Here is a 23,250-nt window from a genome sequence, read left to right as displayed (position 1 = left end):
TATTTCCCAGGAGGAACTAACAAGACTAAAAATTATGTGCTCTTTGAACACCCCCAAGCCTTGCTACTTCCTGGTAGACTTGGCTTTAAAATGTATGTTTTATGTTTAGTAATATATGCTATACCTTTTGAAAGAGTTTCTTGCTCGACCTCCTGAGACTAGAGAAAGTACCAAAGTACTTGTCTTTTGTAGTGGGAAAAAAAATTTTATAAATAAGTTTTATATATAAGTTTATATAAGTTTATCAACATAGCTAATAACCATAAATTGCATGTTAAAGTTGACTACTGTAAGTCAAAATTAAAATGCAAAGAATTTAAACTAGAATAGAAATTTATCTTAAGGAAAGCTGAAATTGACAAAAGAGAAAGTAAAAAATAATAACCTGTTATGTGTTTATAATTGCAATTACCGTAAACAGAAACTATTAGAAGATAGATGCTATAGATTAGGTTTTTAAAAACAGAAGAGCTAATAATCTTACCTGCAATTGACATATAAATCAAGACATAAAACTACTGTAATGAAAGTATGGAAAAAGATATACCTAAAAAATATATATAGTAACACAAAGCTGGAATTATAATCTTAGCATCTAGATATATGGAGAGTTCTATGTGGTACTAGTGGTAAAGAACTTGCCTGCCAAGGCAGTAGATGTAAGAGACACAGGTGGGATCCCTGGGTCAGGAAGATCCCCCGGAGGAGGGCATGGCAACCCACTCCAGTATTCTTGCCTGGAGAATCCCATATACAGAGGAGCCTGGCAGGCTACAGTCCATAGGTTTGCAAAGAGTTGGACATGACTGAATCAAACACCTTAGCATGCACACATGCACTACATCCAACAAACTAAGAATCCACGGACTCAAATGAGGACACATGAAACATTTGCCAAAAATATTCATATATTCATTCAACAAATATTTGCTGAGAGCCTACTGTGTTTAATCACTGTTCAAACCCTCCAACAGCCCTCTCCATTTCACTCAGAGCAAAAGTTAAAATCCGTGTAATGGGTCTCAAAGTTCTACAAAATTACTTTTTATCATTGGTAAGTCTTGTTCTCTTCTACTTTTCCCTCTCCAATAATACTGGCCTCTTTTGCTATCCTCATGCCAAATATTCTCTTACTTTAGATTATTGACCCTGGGTAATCTTTTGTCTTTACTGCTCCTTCCCCAGATATCCACATTGCTGAGGGGTCCAGCAATTTATTTTCTTTATTTTCTTGGGCTCCAAAATCACTGCAGATGGTGACTGCAGCCATGAAATTAAAAAACACTTGCTTCTTGGAAGAAAAGCTAAGACAAACCTAGACAGCATATTAAAAGGCAGAGACATTACTTTGCTGACAAAGGTCCACATAGTCAAGTCTACGGTTTTTCCAGTAGTCATGTATGGATGTGAGAGTTGGACTATAAAGAAAGCCGAGCACCAAAGAATTGATGCTTTTGAACTGTGGTGCTGGAGAAGACCCTTGAGAGTCCCTTGGACTGCCAAGGAGATCAAACTAGTCCATCCTAAAGGAAATCAGTGGTGAATATTCATTGGAAGGACTGATGCTGAAGCTAAAACTCGAATACTTTGGCCACCTGATGGAAAAGACTGAAGGCAGGAGGACAGGGGGACAACAGAGGATGAGATGGTTGAATGGCATCACTGACTTGATGGACATGAGTTTGAGCAAGCTCCAGGGGTTGGTGATGGAGAGGGAAGCCTGGCATGCTGTAGTCCATGGGGTCGCAGAATTGGACATGACTGACTGACTGAAATGAACTGAGGGGTCCAGCTCCTGGCTAAAAATCTATGTGCAACTTTTCAGGTCCTACCAGTGGCAATTATAAAGGCTTTATCTTTATTTGACAGGTTTCACAGGGCAAAGCAGCCCTCCCCACACCAGACTAGGTGCATGGCCAGAATGCAGTGCACTTCATTCTCAAGAATTCAACCTCATTTCTAGTCATGCCCTTACAAGTACCTGCATTCCTACTATGGGCACCTGTATTCACAGGCCTCTTTATCAGGGCTTTTGGCAGAGGCCTTCCTCAGGAACTTCTGCAAGATCTCTATTAAGGAAAGAGGGGGATACAATAATATTTTTTTCTCTATTCTGACTTGGTACTCAGTACTATTCCACTCTTAGCCCCATTCCTTTGCTTTCTCACATCCCCTAGATCCATAAAACAGTACCAGCTTTTTGTTCAGGGCTCCCCTGACAATGACACTACCCTCATTGATCCACCTCAACCCTAACCAACTCCTGTCTGTTTCATAGGAAAAAGAGAAAAAAAGGAGTTGGTGTGTTCTTCACTTTAGCCTCTTACTTATACTACCGCAGTAAGTCATTAAAGTCCTGACTGTCACTTTTACTTTGACTTGTTGTCTTAATCAGCTTAAAGCTCAACATTCCGAACACTAAGATCATGGCATCTGGTCCCATCACTTTGTGGCAAACAGATGGGGAAACAGTGGAAACGGTGGCTGACTTTATTTTTCTCTGCTCCAAAATCACTGCAGATGGTGATTGCAGCCATGAAATTAAAAGACGCTTACTCTTTGGAAGGAAAGTTATGACCGACCTAGACAGCATATTAAAAAGCAAAGACATTACTTTGTCAACAAAAGTCCATCTAGTCAAGGCTATGCTTTTTCCAGTGGTCATGTATGGATGTGAGAGTTGGACTATAAAGCAAGCAGAGTGCCGAAGAATTGATGCTTTTGAACTGTGGTGTTGGAGAAGACTCTTGAGAGTCCCTTGGACTGCAAGGAGATCCAACCAGTCCATCCTAAACGAGATCAGGCCTGGGTGTTCACTGGAAGGACTGATGCTGAGGCTGAAACTCCAATACTTTGGCTACCTGATGCGAAGACCTGACTCATTTGAAAAGACCCTGATTCTGGGAAAGACAGGGTAGGAGGAGAAGGGGATGACAGAGGATGAGATGGCTAGATAGCATCACTGATTCGATGGACATGGGTTTGGGTAGACTCCGGCAGTTGTTGATGGACAGGGGGGACTGGCGTGCTGCGGTTCATGGGGTCGCAAAGAGTCGGGACACAACTGAGTGACTGAACTGAACTGAACTGAATCAGTTGTTTCTGTACCTGGCAGCTGAGCTTCCAGCTCGGCTGCACTCTTGACAAGCGTACCTCTAACACTTTCTTCAGTATGTGTGTGCTCAGTCATGGCTGACTCTTTGGGATCCCATGGACTATAGCCTGCCAGACTCCTCTGTCCATGGAATTTTCCTCTCAAGAATACTGGAGTGGGTTGCCACTTCCTACTCCAAGGGATCTTTCCAACCCAGGGATCGAATCTGCATCCCTTAAGTCTCCTGCATTGGCAGACAGATTCTTTGCCACTGCACCACCTGGGAAGCCCTGCACACTTTTTCCATATCTGTTCAAATGTGACCTCAACAAGTCTCATCCTTGACTACATTATGTAAAATTACACCCCACTCCTTGCATATTAGAACTCAAAATACCTCTTAGCCTGTCTTATTTCCTTTTTCTCTATTAGACTTGTCACCTTTAAATATACGATGTATTTTACTAATTGACTATGGCATTATCAATTTAATGGTTCCCCAAGCTCCCACTGAAATGTAAACTATACAGGACAGGGACTTGTGGTTTTGTTAAAATATGGCACGTAAAGAGTACACAATAAATATTTGTTGAAAAAAATGAATGAACAGGTAAACATGAAAAAAGATACAACTTCTAAAAATGAGAAATATAACTATTCAAATAAAAAGCTCAGTTGAAGGTTCAAATAGCATACATACACACACACTGTATGATATATATACACTAAAAGTGTAAATTATGAAAACTATATAGGCAGAATTTATCCAAAATAAAGGAAAGAGTTATACAGATAGAAAATGTAAAAAAAAAAAAAAGTAAGATATATGGAAGAGAGAATATAAAGGTCTAGAATAAATTTGATTAAAGATCCAGAAGAAAGAAACAGGAGTATTTAAGAATGGCAGTATTTAAAAACATAATCACTGCAAATTTTACATAAGGTATGAAATAATCTATAGACCTAGGAATAAAGTATCCAAGCAGGATATATAAAAAGAACCCACATGCAGACAAACAGCTGTAAGACTGCAGAACAAAGACAAAGAGAACTCCACGAAGGCAGGAGAGGAAAAGATAACTTCCAAAGAAATGACAGAATCACAGCAGAATTTTCAACAAAAATGGAACCCAGAATATAGTAAATGGTACAACATGTTGCAAAAAACAGGAATTATCAAGAAAAATTATCATAAAGGAAAGATGATGGATAAACAAAAACTGATGGTATTTACTGCCAACCAGCTCAAAAGGAAATGCTAAATTAAAGGATGTAATTCAAGAATAATAAACGATTATAGAGGATAGCTTCAAAGATGACCCGGAGGGATGTTGTGGGGAGGGAGGTGGGAGGGGGGTTCATGTTTTGGATCGCATGTACACCCGTGGTGGATTCATGTTAATGTATGGCAAAACCAATACAGTATTATAAAGTAAAATAAAGTAAAAATAAAAAGTTAAAAAAATTAAAAAATAAAAATAGCAAATACTTCTCTTATAATCATAACATACTTAGAACAAAATTTCTTCAGAAGTAAAATATTCTATTAACTTCAGGCACACACCTAACAACTTACAGACAAAGCAGAATCAAAACTTTATTCCTAAGACACTACTGTTTTTTTAAAGTAGTTAGCAATCTACTCTATAAAGGCATTTCTAAAATCTTCCTGAAGAGAATAAATTTACCAATTTACCTTCATCACTTTGCTGCAATGATGCTGCATTATCCCATCTTCTACTGTTATATTTAACCCCATCCAGTTAGTGTCAACCTCTTTTACAAAGCAATGCATTCCTAGATGACAATACTCAAGCTTAAATAATTAAAATAAATCATTTATTTGGTTTATTCTGGTACAAATAAATACTCGAAATTTTCATGGAACTGAAACAAAATTGGGAGGTGGGGGTGGACAGATAAAACACTACACAGTGATTTCAGGTATCCAACTTCAAGAAGAAATAAAATTCGAAAGAGTCAAAAATGAATTTTTGAAATTCATTTACCCACCTGCTCCAAATCAACAGAGAGCCATTTATCATTTCCCTCTTCAGCCACTGATATATGATATTTGCTTTTGTTTTTAATCAAAAAAAAGGGGGTAAATGTGACAATTCTGGTAATGTTAAAACTGCTAAGGTCTATAGTGACACCAACCTATGGGGATAAAAAAGGAACATTTCAAAAACTATTTCATTATCATAACATTCTTATAAAAATCAATTACTTAACAGAGCTTAAATAAAAGTCTCCAGATGAGCATAGAATGAACTCACTTGATATTCCATTTTGGGGCCTTTACATTTAACAGCTCCATGACTACCAACTGTATCAATTGAAAATTGATCTGACAATTCACTATCAGTTACCATAAGCTGAACCTAGAAAAAAATATTTCAAATATGTTAGTATTTAGGTACCTTTGAAAATTCCTACCTAAGCTGATATATTTTTTTGCTTTTTAGCCTAAACTAACGTTATATTCTGGAGAAGAGAATGGCAATCCACTCCAGTATTCTTGCCTGGAGAATCCCATGGAGAGAGGACCCTGGCGGGCCACAGTCCATGAGGTCGCAAAGAGTAGGAAACGACTGAGCGACTAACAACACTACTACTACTGTTATATTATTAATGCACTAAAACTTTTCCAATACTAAATTCCAATCTTTCTAACCTCAAATATTTCACAAATATTATTTCTACCTGTTTCATAATATTTTATTTTTCAAAACAAACCAAAAAGGAGTGAAAAGTAGCTAAAGAAGAATGAAAGTTTAAAAAAAAACTTCACATACCTTATTGTTATTGAAAAAGTGCTTTGGCTGAAATGAAAAGAGAACTGGCTTTTTATAATTAGGTGGATGCTTTCGATGAATTCCATCTGCTTTATACTGTAACATTCGACCAGTTTTATTAACCATCCAATAAGGACTATGAAATGCCATAACAGTCTGCCCAGTATTATAAGTCACATGGACAGCAATATCTAAATCAGTCTTTTCTATTTCTGTAACACAAGTAAAACTGATGAAACTAATATCTTGTTGATTAGGTTTTATATGATATTCACTTTTCCAATCATGATTAAGATAGTCAAGTAATTTTAAATGTAGCCTGGCTTTATCCAACTGTACAGTACAAAGCTGTGCTGAATGGCCTTCATGGAGAGTAAAAACTCTATGTTCAATCCCCTATAATAAAAAAAAAATATAGTCAATTTTTAATGCTTGGGAATAATATGCTAAAATATTCTACTTAATGATTTTGAATGCTCTACAAAATGCTTTTGAAATACCTCTGTCAGAAAAAGTCAAAAGGCTTATGTTCAAGTTCTAATTCTGTCAACTGTGTAAACTTCTATAAAAGGTCTAAATGATCTACTTCAAAGGACTATTGTGAAAATAAAATTAAATAATATAATGAGAAATTCTGCTGGCAATAATGAAGACTATAAAACACTATAATTAGTAAAAATAAATCTTATCTATTAATACTAGTGATTTTAGTTGTGAAAAGTATAAAATAATGAAAACTGTATGTAATCCAAAATAAGCAATCCCTACCAACTCCCATTCTTGATTTTTAACAAACTCTCATAACCCATTTCCAGTAAGTTTTTATATTGCATCTGACAAAACTCTCAAAACTGTTCATTTCTGTACATCCACACCTGCATTACCTTAGTTCATGTCACTGTAACTCCTCCTTTTAAAAGTCTCCTAACAGCTCTTAACTCCTCTAAGTCCTTCTCCATACCACAAGTAAACTACCTTTCTAAAAATTGATCATCTCTTTCAAAAACTAGCAAACAGAATGTTATCCCTAAAGCCATCAAGTTAAAAGTTCTACTAAAATGGAACAGATAGCCCATCTGGGAATTTCACCTGTTTTCCTAGCATCTCTAATCTGGTTCCCTCCTGTTGTTATAACATAGGAACCTCTTCATCTTAAGACTTTAAATTACTTAAGGCAAAAACAATGTTAAGTTTATCAATACCTGACATGTTCCACAAAACAGAATAGTGGTGCTGGTGGTGCTAGAGAGGTTAACCAGTAGAAACCATATGCCTGTCAGGCCCTGTGCACAGTCCTTTACTACATTATTTGATTTTCCCCATATCCCAGTCATGAAAGTTTTATTACCATCACTCTTTTATAAGATAGGACAAATGATTTAGAAAGATAATATAACTCACCTAAAGGCCCAGGGCTAGTAAGAGATAGAGCTAAGATTCAGTCTCAAATCTATCTGATAGTAAAGAGGCAATTCTTAACTACTATCTTAATTGCCAACTATATGGAAAATAGATATTCTTAAACCACAGATGAAAACCTCCGAAAAATAGTTTGACAGAAAAATATAAACACATAGTAAATTCCAATCATTAATAACAGATTCCAACAAAACAAATAATAGATTTCAATGAAGAATTACTTTCTTACATATGATAAGCAATGGTAAATGGAATATTTACTTAAAATCCTAAGATGGCGAGATTCCTATTATAGCAACAGGAAGGAATCAGATGCAATCTCTTAAAACAAAGAGTATTTAAAAGAAAAAGGATTTTTATAAGCATAAAATTCTTTTAGAAACCTAAAGGTATGAGAATAATATAATGTAGCAGGTTTTAAGTCTAGTACTATTATTTTCATACTAATTCTCATACTTATTTGAAAAGTTAGTATCCATCTTTCAAAAACATATAAAATATACATGCATGGAAAAGATTGAAAAATATATTTTAGAACTGAAATGATATCTTCATCAGAAGATACCTTCAGATAATGTGATTACAGACAATCTATCTCTAATTTCTAAAATTTTCTACAGGAGTATCTAGTACTTTCACACATGATTTTTAAATGGCATATCATAGTTGTACATATAAATTATATCCAACTTAGTAACCATATTTCTAAGGTAAATCAATGGAAAAAAATTTTTCATCTTCTTTTATATAACATCATTGAAACATTTTCATTTGAAGAAAATCTATACTGTCTGTTCACCAGTTCTAAAATTTTTATTAGAATTTTAAAACACTACTTTATTACTCATAATTTTAAATAACTAAAGCTACAAAATCAAAGACAAGAAGGCATTAAAAAATACCAGGATACCTCTATGTAATAAGCAATTTTGTAAGGAAGAAGATTTCGGAGTAGAATAGGTGGCCACAAATGTATTATGTATGGTAAGTCCCAATGGTCTTCTGAATACACTGACATATATGTCAAATTATCTTTTTCTGGGACTATATGAATGATAAATGGCTTCCTGGAAGGGTTTATAGGTCTACATTTCTTCTTGAAAGAAGTACCATCTTGTTTTATCATTTCTTCAAAGTCAATTCCTTCACACATCTGATAGTCTGCATCTTCTGGCTTCAGAGAAAGTAGTGATCTACATAAAAGATTAAACAATATGCTTTAAAATGCTTTAAAAGAAAACGTAAATTATTTGATTGCAGCTTTAGAACAGTGATGTTATCTTTCTCCATACTACTGTTATAAATTTTTATATTTTCACATTCTTAGAGATAGGTAAGACAGATATACAGATGCATACAAGCATTTTAACTTTCTGTAAAGTAATGAAGTTATTTGGCTTTCAAAAGGAAAGTAGTTTTCATATAAACCTGCTGTCTTAAAAGTATGTTTACAAGCTCATAACTGGTTTCTTGCAGAAAATACATTATCATACAGGTCATATATGCAACACACACACCTACAGATGGGACTTACACACTTAAAGAAGGTGGCTTTCCTGGATACGTGGTCCCAAGTATGTACCATGACTGAGTTCATGAACCAAAAATATATTTCTATCGAAAAATTAATCACCAGCTTTTCAAGGTTAATCAAATGAAGGCTTTCAATAGATACTTAACTTTATTGAGCAGGAGTAAGAAATAGCAACCCACTCCAGCATACTTGCCTGGAGAATCCCATGGACTAAGGAGCCTGGTGGGCTACAGACTATGGGGTTGCAGAGAGTTGGGACACGACTAAGCAACTAACACTTTAACTTTACTGAAATGTTGGATAGCATTACAGAAGTTATTGCAGTGACTGCAAGAAGACAGTGATAAAAAGTATTGGATGTCACATATGATCAGTGGCTTCCCTGGTGGCTCAGAGAGTAAAGTATCTGCCTGCAATGTGGGAGACCTTGGTTCAATCCCTGGGTCAGAAAGATCCCCTGGAGAAGGAAGTGGAACCCACTCCAGTACTCTTGCCTGGAAAATACCATGGACGGAGAAGCCTGGTAGGCTACAGTCAATGGAGTCGCAAAGTCAGACACGACTGAGCGACTGCACTTCACTTACGATTAAATCTTATACTTAAATATCACATTCTTTGTTTACATTGCAACTGTACTTGGGTTTAATAATTTTTTAAGTTTAAAGTGTGCCCAAGTGTAAACACTTAAATGTTTTTATACTTGTAAAACTATAATTAGTGTGACTGTGACACTATCCCTTACTGTGTGACAACTGTCAATATTATCTCTAGCTATCATTATTTTCTTAAGCTCCATCCCCCAAATTTTACATATCTAATACATACTCTGTAATGATGTCTGATGGTGCCTTAAATTTGCTAGAGTGAACTATGAACCCTCCACATCTACCTCTCTGTGTCTTTTTTTTTTTCAAGAACTTTCAGCTATTGGCACTCTGGACTGTAAAATAATATTAAACTCTTTTACCACCACCCCCTCCTTAGACCCACAGAGTTACCTGTCAAATCAGTTACAGATTTAGCCTTTTTTACTTCTACATTCTCTGTATTTCATTCTTTTTTTCACTCTTACTTCTAACACTTAAAAATAAAAGCTTAATTGTCTCTACATTAAACTAATGCCAATACACTCACATCCAGTTTATCAAGACATTTATTGGACCCATTATTTACCAATGAGAAGGCAAAACTGAAAATGCACAAGTCAGTCAGTCTTTCCTCTTAAAGAGATATCAGTCACATGGGAAATGTAATATTGAAAAGATAACTACTGGTTATAAGAAAACTATAGGTACCAAAAAATAAAAACAACTGTACACTGCAGGCTGAGCATGTGAAACTCTATTTAACTCTTTCTAGACTGGCCGCAGAGTATTTTGCAGAGGTGACAATTTTCCTCAAAAACTTTCTTTCTGAAGGACAGAGCTGAATTACAGAAACATGCAAAGTTAAAGGAAAAGTTTAAGAAATAAAGAGAAAACATGAGAGACAGATAATCAGCAAGAGGTTTTTGAGTGAGAAGAACTGAATACTGAGGGACAAGTGAATGTGGGTATTTGACTGCATGAGGGTCATCTATAGCGTTCAAGAATGAACTGTCTAGTTCTATTTACATTACAATACTATCAATGAGCAATTAATAGATAGATAGGCAGATAAAAGCTTCCCAGATGGCTCAGTGATAAAGAATCACCTGCCAATCAGGAGATATGGGTTTGATCCCCGGATCAGGAAAATCCCCTGGAGAAGGAAATGGCAACCCATTCCAGTACTCTTGTCTAGAAAATTCCATGGACAGAGAAGCCTAGAGGGCTACAGTCTATGGGGTTGCAAAGAGTTGGACATGATTTAGCAACTGAGCTTGAGCATGTAGATAAAAAGACAAAATATTTCACATTGTCTAAAGAAATTTCTAAAAAATTAATTATAAAACAATTGAAAAGCAAAAATCACTTTATAATAGTGTAATAAAATCTAGAAGGCACCAATCATGTTCAGTTAGAAATTTGTTAAAAATCTACATGACTATGACTCTGATAGTTATATTGCAACCATGTAATTTGTATTTACTAGGAAAAGTAAAGATAATTTACATGTTATGCATATTAAGTTAAATATTACTTTAAAATTTTAAGAGTGCCAAAACTTAAATAAATTAAGAGATATTAATAAGATAAATTTCATCACAGTTTGATAACTTAAAGATAGATATCACTGCCAAATCATAAACTGTCTATAAGAGACCACAGGGCAAACAAAAAGATAAAGAAAACAAAATCACCGGTAAGATGCTAAGGGTATGTTAAATTCACTTCCAGGTGAAGCCGTTCCCAATAACGTGTCTCCTCCATAAACAGAAAGTGGTATTGAAAAATGATTTCTAATCTGGGAAAGAAAAAATAACATTTAGTATCAGTAATCTAAGACTCTAAAGACATAAGTATTCCATCTAAATATCCCAAAAAAGGAATTATCAGGCAATATTTATTTTCCTCATATAAATTAGAAAAACAATTCAAACATGCAAATATCCATGCTAAAAAATAAAAAAGAAAGTTTCTACAGTTTTAGAGAAAAGGAATTTCACAAACAAAACTTTTAAAAATCCTAGAAAAAAATAAGATAACATCTTCTTGACAGTGATACAGGAATAACTTCTTCCTTCAGACAAACACAGTAGAAAAAATTAATAAGAAAAATATGACATCACAGTTTTAGATGCCTATATGAGAAAAGTGCAAAAAAGCCACTGTCTGGCAAATGTCTACTTTTTTACATCACTGTTGTACACTACTCATTGAATGAAAAAGTATGTAAAGAGTATCTCATCCAATGAGTTGCATACAATAGTGATGTAAATGATTAACATTATTTTGATTAATACACATTATCAGATAAAATTCTACTTGTATTTGTCTTTGGGACAGATAAAGACACATTGGTTAGTAACACTATTTTCTTATATTATTTCTATATCTTACTAAAATCTATTTTAAAAATCATATCAAAATATAAATATGCTGAATGCAAATTAAGAACTGATAAATACATAAACAATTAACTATATTATATTTTATTTCTAGGTAAGCTGTTTACTTATTTGAAAGAAGAGGAATATATTTTCATTTCTATGAAAGTACATATAAGAAATTAAACATTAATATTTTACTGTTTAATAAAATTAAAAAGTAATCAACAATAATAAAAGCAGCCTAACAGTCATCTTTTAATACAGTTCATTGTGTGAAATGCTTCCCTGATGGCTCAGATGGTAAAGAGTCTGCCTGCAATGCAGGAAACACCGATTCAATCCCTGGGTCAGGAAGATTCCCTGGAGGAGGAAATGGCAACCCACTCCAGTATTCTTGCCTGGGATATCCCATGAACAGAGGAGCCTTGTGGGCTACAGTCCATGAGGTTGCAGAGTCAGACAGGAGTGAGCAACTTAACATCAAACTGGCAATGTTACCAGAGATATGAAACGTGATGTATGAGTAAATTTCATGCCTCACATCTTCAAACTGTACACATATATCAAAATTAAAATCCTTATATATCGGGGCTTTCCTGGTGGTTCAGACAGTAAAAAATCTGCTTGCAATGCAGGAGACCCAGGTTCGACCCCCAGGTCAGGAAGATCCCCTCGAGGAGGAAATGGCAACTCACTCCAGTATCTTTGCCTGGAGAATCCGATGGACACAGCAGCCCACTGGGTTATAGTCCATGGGGTCACAAAGAGTCAGACATGACTGAGCGACATAGTAACATTATGTATTATTGTAAATCAAAATAAGAGAAAGAATCTCTGTTTTCAACTCTGATGGAACAACATAGGCCAGATATAACCTCCCAATATACTAGTAAACAAATAAAACACAGGAGGTTAAAAAATACACAGGAAGTAATCGTTTTTAAACAGTGGACAAAAGAGCACAGGAAAGAAAGACCCAGGGTTGGGAAAGGGAGGAAGGAAGAAAAAGAAGGAAAGGAAGAGAAAAATCCTAAGATAAGCCCTAAGACTATCTCCCCATTCTGTCACTCCATCTTACTGTCTTTACTAGGTGGTAAGAATTCTAGATTACTGTGCAGAGAAGAAATCAAACAGAGCCCAGTCTGAGTTGAAGAGAGAGATATAAGAATGTGGGAAAGCCAATAAGGCTTAATCTAACAGCACATTATATGAGAGAGGAGATAGCTGCATGGAGAGGTGAGAGCTGTAGAGAAGGGACTCCTGAGACTTTAAGAGTTCAGCAGTGTCTGGCATATGCCCATGAGTATGCTAAGCAAGGCTCAGTAAAGATCCATTTGAAAGGGGGAGGCAGAACAATCTCTGCTGTTCATGCATAACTCCTTTTCTCACCAACCAAAGTGGTAAAATCTTGTTTAGTACAAAGGGTATTGGTTCTACCCTTCAGAAGGGCAAAATTAGCCCTAAACTACAGACTGCTTGAGCCTCACCTAAAACGTTTTTAAACAAGCATTAGGAGGATCACTTTCTAACTCACATAACTGTATTGAAGAATTAAGCTCAAGAATACATAAAGGAATACAAAGACATTTAAAGAACCTGACAAAGTAAAATTCACAATTTTAGGCATCCAGTAAAAAAATTATTAGACACACAAAAATTTAAAGATAACCCATAAAAATAGAAATTAATAAAATGAAACAAATCAGAAATGATACTCATGATAAAATTAGTAGACTAGAATATTAAAACACATATAACTATACTTGATATATTCAAAAGTTAGGGGAAAGATTGAAGATATATAAAAAGACATGGAAATTGTAAATAAAAATGCAAATTAAACTTCTAGACATAAAAATATGACAAATTCAGACTTAAATTGAAGAAAGTAGGGAAAACCACTAGACCATTCAGGTATGACCTAAATCAAATCCCTTATGATTATACAGTGGAAGTGAGAAAGAGATTTAAGGGCCTAGATTTGATAGATAGAGTACCTTGGTTGAACTATGGAATGAGCTTCGTGACACTGTACAGGAGACAGGGATCAAGACCATCCCCATGGAAAAGAAATGCAAAAAAGCAAAATGGCTGTCTGGGGAGGCCTTACAAATTGCTGTGAAAAGAAGAGAGGCGAACAGCAAAGGAGAAAAGGAAAGATATAAGCATCTGAATGCAGAGTTCCAGAGAATAGCAGGAAGAGATAAGAAAGCCTTCTTCAGCAATCAATGCAAAGAAATAGAGGAAAACAACAGAATGGGAAAGACTAGAGATCTCTTCAAGAAAATTAGAGCTACCAAGGGAACATTTCATGCAAAGATGGGCTCGATAAAGGACAGAAATGGTATGGACCTAACAGAAGCAGAAGATATTAAGAGGTGCCAAGAATACACGGAAGAACTGTACAAAAAAGATCTTCATGACCCAGATAATCATGACGATGTGATCACTAATCTAGAGCCAGACATCTTGGAATGTGAAGTCAAGTGGGCCTTAGAAAGCATCACTACGAACAAAGCTAGTGGATGTGATGGAATTCCAGTAAAGCTATTTCAAATCCTGAAAGATGATGCTGTGAAAGTGCTGCACTCAATATGCAAGCAAATTTGGAAAACTCAGCAGTGGCCACAGGACTGGAAAAGGTCAGTTTTCATTCCAATTCCAAAGAAAGGCAATGCCAAAGAATGCTCAAACTACCGCACAATTGCACTCATCTCACACAATAGTAAATTAATGCTCAAAATTCTCCAAGCCAGGCTTCAGCAGTATGTGAACCGTGAAATTCCAGATGTTCAAGCTGGTTTTAGAAAAGGCAGAGGAACCAGAGATCAAATTGCCAACATCCGCTGGATCATGGAAAAAGCAAGAGAGTTCCAGAAAAACATCTATTTCTGCTTTATTGACTATGCCAAAGCCTTTGACTCTGTGGATCATAATAAACTGTGGAAAATTCTGAAAGACATGGGAATACCAGACCACCTAACCTGCCTCTTGATAAATCTGTATGCAGGTCAGGAAGGAACAGTTAGAACTGGACATGGAACAACAGACTGGTTCCAAAGAGGAAAAGGAGTACGTCAAGGCTGTATATTGTCACCCTGCTTATTTAACTTATATGCAGAGTACATCATGAGAAATGCTGGACTGGAAGAAATACAAGCTGGAATCAAGATTGCCGGGAGAAATACCAATAACCTCAGATATGGAGATGACACCACCCTTACGGCAGAAAGTGAAGAGGAGCTAAAAAGCCTCTTGATGAAAGTGAAAGAGGAGAACGAAAAAGTTGGCTTAAAGCTCAACATTCAGAAAACTAAGATCATGGCACTGGTCCCATCACTTCATGGGAAATAGATGGGGAAACAGTGGAAAGAGTGTCAGACTTTATTTTTTTGGGCTCTGAAATCACTGAAGATGGTGACTGCAGCCATGAAATTAAAAGACGCTTACTCCTTGGAAGAAAAGTTATGACCAACCTAGATAGTATATTCAAAAGCAGAGACAGTACTTTGCCAACTAAGGTCCGTCTAGTCAAGGCTATGGTTTTTCCCGTGGTCATGTATGGATGTGGGAGTTGGACTGTGAAGAAGGCTGAGTGCCGAAGAATTGATGCTTTTGAACTGTGGTGTTGGAGAAGACTCTTGAGAGTCCCTTGGATTGCAAGGAGATCCAACCAGCCCATTCTGAAGGAGATCAACCCTGGGATGGAAGGAATGATGCTAAAGCTGAAGCTCCAGTACTTTGGCCACCTCATGCAAAGAGTTGACTCATTGGAAAAGACTCTGATGCTGGGAGGGATTGGAGGTAGGAGGAGAAGGGGACGACCGAGGATGAGATGGCTGGATGGCATCACGGACTCAATGGACGTGAGTCTGAGTTAACTCCGGGAGATGGTGATGGACAGGGAGGCCTGGCGTGCTGCGACTCATGAGGTCGCAAAGAGTCGGACACGACTGAGCTACTGAACTGAACTGACTAAAGACAAATGAGACACTGAAAAGAAATGTAAACCTAAAGACTTAACAATAGAAACTTAACATCAGAACAGAAACATGGGGGTGGGGGAAAGCTGAACGAAAAAGTGAACAGAGCATTAGAGAGCATAAGTTTAAACACTCTAATATCAGTATAAACCTACTGTGAACCATGAAGAAGAGAAGAGAAAGACAGAAATAAAGTTTCTGAATACAATGGCAAATTTTTTTTTTCTAAAGTTGATGAAAACTATAAATGCATAAATTCAAGTACAAAAAAAATGAAACAAACTCGACGAAGATTCATCACAACCAAATTGCTTCAAACCAGTAATGGGGAAAAAAATCTTACAATTATATAAAAATAAAATTACACATTTCATACAAGAACAGAGAGCACACTCTGGTCAGAAACAACGTAATACAGTTGACAGTGGAATGACATTCTATGGAAAAAATAACTGTCAATCTAAATTACTACAACCAGTGAAAATAACGTAAAACATAAAAGTCTTCGAAGTCAAAGCAAAAATACTTCATTGACAAATTTCATGGAACAACACATAATCACTATAAGAGCTCACTCAAAAAGTGACAGATAATATGAATAGCCCTTAAAGTGAAATTGTGGTTTAAAAACTTAACGTAAGAAAAACACTACCAGAAAACTCTAAACCAATACACCTCAAGAATATAAAAATTCTAAACATGAATTTAGCAAATCAATCAAACAGTATTTCATGAAGGTTAATACTTCATGAGTAAATGAGATTTATCCTGGGAATGCAGGGTTGATTTAACATTAACAGTCAATCATTATCTAATATAGTAATTAAAAAATAATCAATGGTATTTAATCGTATTAACAATTTTTTTAAAAAAGATCCTTTCAGTAATAACATGGAAATTTACAATACCATATGTAAAATAGATAGCCAGTGGGAATTTGCTGTATGACTCAGGGAACTCAAACGGGGGCTCTGTGACACTCTAGAAAGGTGGGGTGAGATGGGAGATGGGAAGGAGGTTTGGGAGGGAGGGGACATGGGTGTACCTATGGTTGATTCTGTTGATGTATGACAGAAAATCACAAAATTCTGTAAAGCAATTATCCTTCAATTAAAAAAAATAAATAATGTACCAAAAATTTTTTTTAAAAACTCCTCTCAGTAAAGACAAAAAATCATTTGACAAAATCCAACATTCATTTTTGATAAAAACTCTCAGTAAACTAGGATCATGAACAAAAAAGCTACAGCTCAAAACACATTCAATGGTGAAAGACCAAATACTTTTCCACTAAGACTGGGAATAAGACAAAATATCCACTTTCATAATTTCTATTCAAATTGTATTGGAGATTGTACCTAGTAAAATAAACTAAACAAAATAAAATAAGACAATAAACACCAAGACTGGAAAGGAAGGCGGAAAAATGTTTTTATCTGCAGGCATCGCAACTATCTATACACCTAGAAAAAAGCTACTAGAAAAAAATTATCCAGTAAGGCTGCATTATACTAGTTAATACAAAAACCAAATGTACTTATACTAGCAAGAAAAAAAGTCAAAAATTAATATTAAAAATGCTAATTCCATAAAAGTTTCTAAATAAAAACTGAAAACTCAAGTCTAAAATTAAATGGAAATGGAAAGGACTTAGGCTAGTCAAAACAACTTTGAAAAAGAACAAAGTGGGATAACTTGTACTACCTGATTTCAAGACTGAGGACAAAGTAGTGATCAAGACAGAATGGTACTGACATAAATAGACCAATGAAGCAGATTAGAGGCCTTACACAGAAAGATAATGGTCAGTTTATTTTTGACAAAAGTATCAAGGTAATTTAATGGAAAAACGATAATCTTGGTCAGAACGAATAGCCAAGTGAAAAAAATGAACCTCAACACTTACATCATATCATATACAAAAACTCATTAAAAACAGCATGTGGTATATATATAGAACAGATTACAACCCAACAACACGTGACTATGTGCAACATGAAAACTGATACGTACAAAATTTTCCTTAGTGACAGAGGTCAGACTCCATTCTGTACTTCATTCATTTATATAAAATTTATAACTAATGTACCACAAGTACATGTTAAGCAGATGCATGGGAATGGGGGAAAACAGGATGAGGAAACATTTGGGGTGATAATTATGTTTATTACTTGGATTGTGATGACAGTTTCATAAGTGTATTTTTTGTCAAAATTCATCAGCTTTAAATATATGCAGTTTATTGTACATCCATTTTACCTCAATAAAGGTATACAAAATTTCTGTAATTAAAACAAAAGAATACATACCACAAAGACCTAAAACAAAATATTGATACATTTGTTTTCACAAAATTAAAAAACTTACAAAATAGTCCTATAAAAATTATGAGACGTATATTCAACAAAATTCTTCAAATATAACAAACATTCATATTAGAGTAGTATAATTACTGATAATGATTATTCTTTTTGCTATTAGCTGTATGTCTATTATAATTTGCATACTTTTGGTGGTAGTTTAGTTGTTTTTTTTTTAATAGCACATAAATATGCAAAATATGACCTCAGAAAAAAGTGAATCATTCCATACCTGCACTGGAGAGCGAATTGTTACCTTCTTACTTCCTTCCACTGCATCAATTTGACAAACAATTGATCTTTCAACTCCAGACTCTCTGTGTCTTACAGTGTACAGTCGTCGTCCCACTTTTGTTAAAGGGATTTTATCAGCAGTAGAGTGGTTAGCAGGTGCTAAATTAAGTATACATATTTAAAATTGATCATAAATCATCATATATTAATTTTAGGTAGACATTTTAAGCCAGAAACATCAGATAATTTCTTAAATTTTTAAACATTATCACTGAAAACTATACAAAGGGATGTTTTAAGAATCCACAATACATTTCTACAGCATTCACTGAAACCCTTCAAAGTATTTTAACAAAAAAAGTTTTTAACTGAAAAAAACTCATCCAGAAGTTAAACCTAAGACAACAACATAATCTTTTAAAAGTAACTGACTGATGAGAAAAATTGCTAGAAAATACAAGAATACTGATCTTTGGTTTGTTATCACAATAAAACAGGCAGTCACCGGCAATTACCAAGTAGCTGCGGTTTTCAGTTTTTAATTTTTCCAACAGGCTGTGACACTTTGTCATATCTAAGATTTGATTACAGTTTTATATAGCCTTACCTAATATATACATTTATTGTATTGGGAGTAAATTATCTATTTATAGATTCCTCTCCCCTAGAAAAGAAAGTGGCAACCCACTCCAGTATTCTTGCCTGGAGAATCCCATGGACAGAGGAGACTGGTGGGCTACAGTCAGTCCATGAGATTGCAAAGACTGAGCAACTAACCTGTCTGCCTCCCCTACTATCCCATAAAAATGTTAGTTTAAAAGCAAACAGAGGTACAATTGATGAGAACAATTCACAGACAATGTTGGGAAAACATGTGAAACCTAGCCACTGTTAAGAATCAGCTACTGACTAGGAAAAAGCACTAGCTATCAATTTTAGCACCCCTCCTCCATGCCTAAGTAACTTTTCTAATGTCCCTCTTTCCATAACTACTTAATTGTCAAAATGTCATAAACTGTTGTGAGTGAGGATTTGGGACTAATTAATATTTAACTTCACAATGAGTTTTGTTGTTCAGTCATTTAGTCATGTCCAACTCTTTGTGACTCCATGGACCGCAGCATGCCAGGCTTCTCTGTCCTTTACTATTTCCCGGAGCTTGCTTAAATTCATGTCCATTGAGTCGATAATGCCATACAATCAATCTCATCCTCTCTCGCTCCCTTCTCCTCCCAAGAGAAGAATGAGTACATACTACAATGTACATACATTGAAGAATACAATGAGTACATACTATGATAATTTTACAATGTATTTACTTTTACTTTTTACCTCTCTTCTGAGAAACATAAAGAACAAAGAAAAAAAAAAAAAACTACTTCAATAGGCAGAAGATAAAAACCATTCACAAACCCCAAAATCATTATCTTGTGCCATTGGCTGAATTCAAACCTTATTCTGAATTCATTCAGTTGCAAAACTGTTGGAATTTTACTGAGTTATACTAAAAGTGGTTAAAAAACCACTGATAGTTATTGTCTATAAATACTGACTGAAGAAGAGATCTAATAACTTTCTTCTCCAAAGTAGTAAATTATTATGCTCTAAATAAAGTAGTGAATAAAGCCAGAATTTGAAATATAGCAATACAGTGACAACAGCAACCAATGCCCTGCAAAGGAAATAATAAAATTTGCAACATATTAGGAAGGAAATAAAAAACCTGTGAGATACCAGCAGTAAGTAAAGTGGGATATAAAATATAATTTAAAAGAAAATAAAGCCCCAGGATGGTAATTTATCACTTACTAAGAAGAATGAAGAAGTGTTTGCTGCTTAGGCTGGTCATTGCATTGAAATGATCATTGTCTTTAGTTCGCATATAATCCATACTTAAACTCTCCTCATTTTTCAATACATATGATTTTGCCATAGGTACGTTGAGTACACTAAAAGATTCACTTGGTGAAACAGAAATACTAAGTCCAAGAGAATTTAAAATCATAAAAGGTGCCAGATCCCTTATGAAGGTAGCTGAAGATCCAGTGGCAGCTTCTGTAAATGCCTAGCAAGGAAGAGTCATCATAAATACAAGAAAATGTAGAAAACTGAATGACAAGCAGAATACTAACAGATATATGACAATTAACAAAAACTTCTTTTTTTTAACCAAAGGGTTAACTCAGACTAGTACCCCAAAATTAAAGTTTCAAATAACTTTTCTTACCTCAGCTAAATTATTTAACATTATAAGGCCACATTTAGATAATGTAATGTTTAGCTGGTCTTTTGAATAGAAAGTGATGACAGTTTTATATTCTGGTACTCTGTAATTTTCTTCTTCAGTGCCTGACTCAACAATGGCCTTTTTGGCTTTCTTTTTCATCTAAAATGACAAATAAATTATAGAAATATGAGAAAAATTTGTTTCTAGGAGCATGGCATAACTCATTTTACAAAGGAAAAACAAACATCAGACAAATTTCAACCACTACATTAGAGAAAGCAATACATTTTATCAGTTCCACTGCCTTACTGGAATTACTGGGAGTTCACCCAACTAATGCCACCTGGACAGAGGCAATACTGGAAGAAAAGTTCTCCTCCTTAGTTACACTAAAACGGCAGACATAATTTAGAAGGGGAAAATAAAACCCTAATAAGTAAACGCATATAGCATCTGAACAAAAATCAGAAGCACATACATCATAGCATGTGGAAATTCAGGGCAAGAAAAGTTAGCCTACTGGTGTTATAAATGCTATATATAAAGAACAGAGATCTAGGGACTTAAAAAGTCCAACAATAGTTGCAGAATAGTGCCACACTATGAATCAAACTACCTACCTCTTTTTAAGATTCACAAGTCTACTACCTGTAAGTATCCTGACCTAACAACCACCAAGGAAATTCCTTTATCCAAATCCTTTATCTAAAATGAGCAAAATCAAATGTACTGGCCTAATACAAAAAGCTGGAAATACCAAGCTAGTCACCCTCATTGTTCCTTAAACTGGCTTTAAGCCACTGAAAATTTGTCCATTATTTGACAGAATCATTATTAGGGAGGAGATATGCTAATAATCCTACAATCTCTTGCTTCAGAAGCACAATTTCATCCATCTAAAGGTTCTGATTTATATAATTACATAAATTCACACTATATTTGAAGTAAATAATAATGTATTTTCTTTTATATACACACTCTTCAGATACCAAGGAAAACTTGGGATAGATAACCTAAAAGAAAATACTATAAGTATTTTAAGATGATAGTTTATAAGTGGGGACTTTGCAGCCAGTATTGCATTCCACCTCTTCAAATTTAAAGGTATAACTTTATGGAAGTCCTTTAACTTCAACAGTTTTAGTTCTATCATATATCAAAATGAAGTTTAAAACTGTATCTTCTTCAGAAGTTTGTTTTAAGGTTTAAAGCAAAAGTAGATTATTTAAGACAGTGTCTAGTACATAATATTGTGTCTAGTACACAATATTTATATTAGAAGCCCATGAGGCGACAGTCTTGGGTTTGAATATTACATTCAGAGGTCAAACAAGGAAGCATGTGGAAAGGCTCATAATGAAATATCTGAACTCTGCTGTGATTAAAATTAAAGTATGTGTGATGTGGACATCCTCAATATTTGAAAAAAATTCCCAGATATCAAAAATACCTTGATTCCAAGATTCCATGGTCTAAAATCCTCAGTCTGATCAATTTCTAAGGGTTCAAGCAATGGCTCCCACACACCAAACATTTCATTGTAATAATGTACCTAGAGAGAGAATTTAATTTTTTAAATAAAACATTCTGGTATTTTCTAAAATCATCTTCCGTGTTGTTCCCCACACCATTCCTTTAGGCTGTGCTATTTCTTCTGTATGAAAACCGTCGACATGCCATTAGTTTCCTATACATTCTTTCTCAATGATTTCCTCATCTGACTAACCTCATGGTCTACTCGTCACAATTTATTCCAGAAAAAAACTCTCTTTTAAGCATCTTTCCTTGATTTTCAGGCTGGGTTTAACAGTGACAACTGTGTTCATCTATCAAACATTACTGGAATTTTAAAAACATGTTCTGTCTACCTCCACTAATTTTTAGAAAGCCTTTGAAGTGAAGGCAAGTAACATATGATTCAATAAGCATGTACATATTTGAATTCTCTGATCTTCCTGGCCATCTTAGATCAAATTCTCTACAAAGTATAGATAATTCTAGCTAAAACTTGGAAACTTGAAACGTAAGCCTGTCAGTCCTACCTCTATTAGCATATAACTCTCATCAAAAATATTGTAGCGGCTTATAAATTTTCATACTTATTGACTTAAGTAGAATATGAGATTAGTTTCTACTAAACATAAAACTAAATACTTTAAAGCAAAGTATCCCTGGGAAGATTCTATGTAGAAAAATTCTGATGCATAATATATGTTGGCTCAAAGTAAGTATCTTCCATATAACTAAAGGACTCTCACAGAAGTGTGAAAGACCTTGGTGGAGTCTCACCAGAGGATGAAGATCTGCATTATATAAATATATAAAGCATATTCTTCTAATTTTTTTAAGTCACTATTTCCAAAGAGAAAAGAAATACTCTATTATTACTTTAAGGAAAAAAGAATACTTAATTTTTAAAATTAACAATTTTACTTCTACTCAACAATCTATGGTATGGACCTAAAAGAAGCAATAGGTATTAAGAAGAGGTGGCAAGAATACACAGAAGAACTGTACAAAAAAGATCTTCATGACCCGGATAATCACGATGGTGTGATCACTCAGCTACAGCAAGACATCTTGTAATGCAAAATCAAGTGGGCCTTAGGAAGCATCACTACAAACAAAGC

At 34.9% G+C, this 23,250-nt stretch overlaps 1 protein-coding gene across 4 annotated transcripts in view; it reads right to left on the bottom strand.

Annotated features, from left to right (window-relative positions):
• VPS13A (vacuolar protein sorting 13 homolog A) overlaps window positions 1-23,250 on the bottom strand; it is a 271,791-nt gene that overhangs the window by 68,944 nt on the left and 179,597 nt on the right. For all 4 annotated transcript variants that reach the window (XM_068974525.1, XM_068974527.1, XM_068974528.1 and 1 more), the window contains 9 exons: window positions 22,071-22,172; window positions 20,621-20,779; window positions 20,203-20,458; window positions 18,392-18,552; window positions 11,127-11,230; window positions 8,222-8,504; window positions 5,893-6,288; window positions 5,374-5,478; window positions 5,108-5,254 (listed from right to left, as the gene is read on the bottom strand). In XM_068974525.1, coding sequence (XP_068830626.1) covers window positions 5,108-5,254; window positions 5,374-5,478; window positions 5,893-6,288; window positions 8,222-8,504; window positions 11,127-11,230; window positions 18,392-18,552; window positions 20,203-20,458; window positions 20,621-20,779; window positions 22,071-22,172 — 1,713 coding nt within the window. The remainder of the gene's footprint in view (window positions 1-5,107; window positions 5,255-5,373; window positions 5,479-5,892; window positions 6,289-8,221; window positions 8,505-11,126; window positions 11,231-18,391; window positions 18,553-20,202; window positions 20,459-20,620; window positions 20,780-22,070; window positions 22,173-23,250) is intronic.

Source organism: Capricornis sumatraensis, chromosome 6 (genome assembly GCF_032405125.1).
Source record: "Capricornis sumatraensis isolate serow.1 chromosome 6, serow.2, whole genome shotgun sequence".
NCBI classification, from domain to species: domain Eukaryota; kingdom Metazoa; phylum Chordata; class Mammalia; order Artiodactyla; family Bovidae; genus Capricornis; species Capricornis sumatraensis.
Note: the sequence above shows the minus strand (reverse complement) of the source record. Positions and strands in the feature narration are given on the sequence as shown.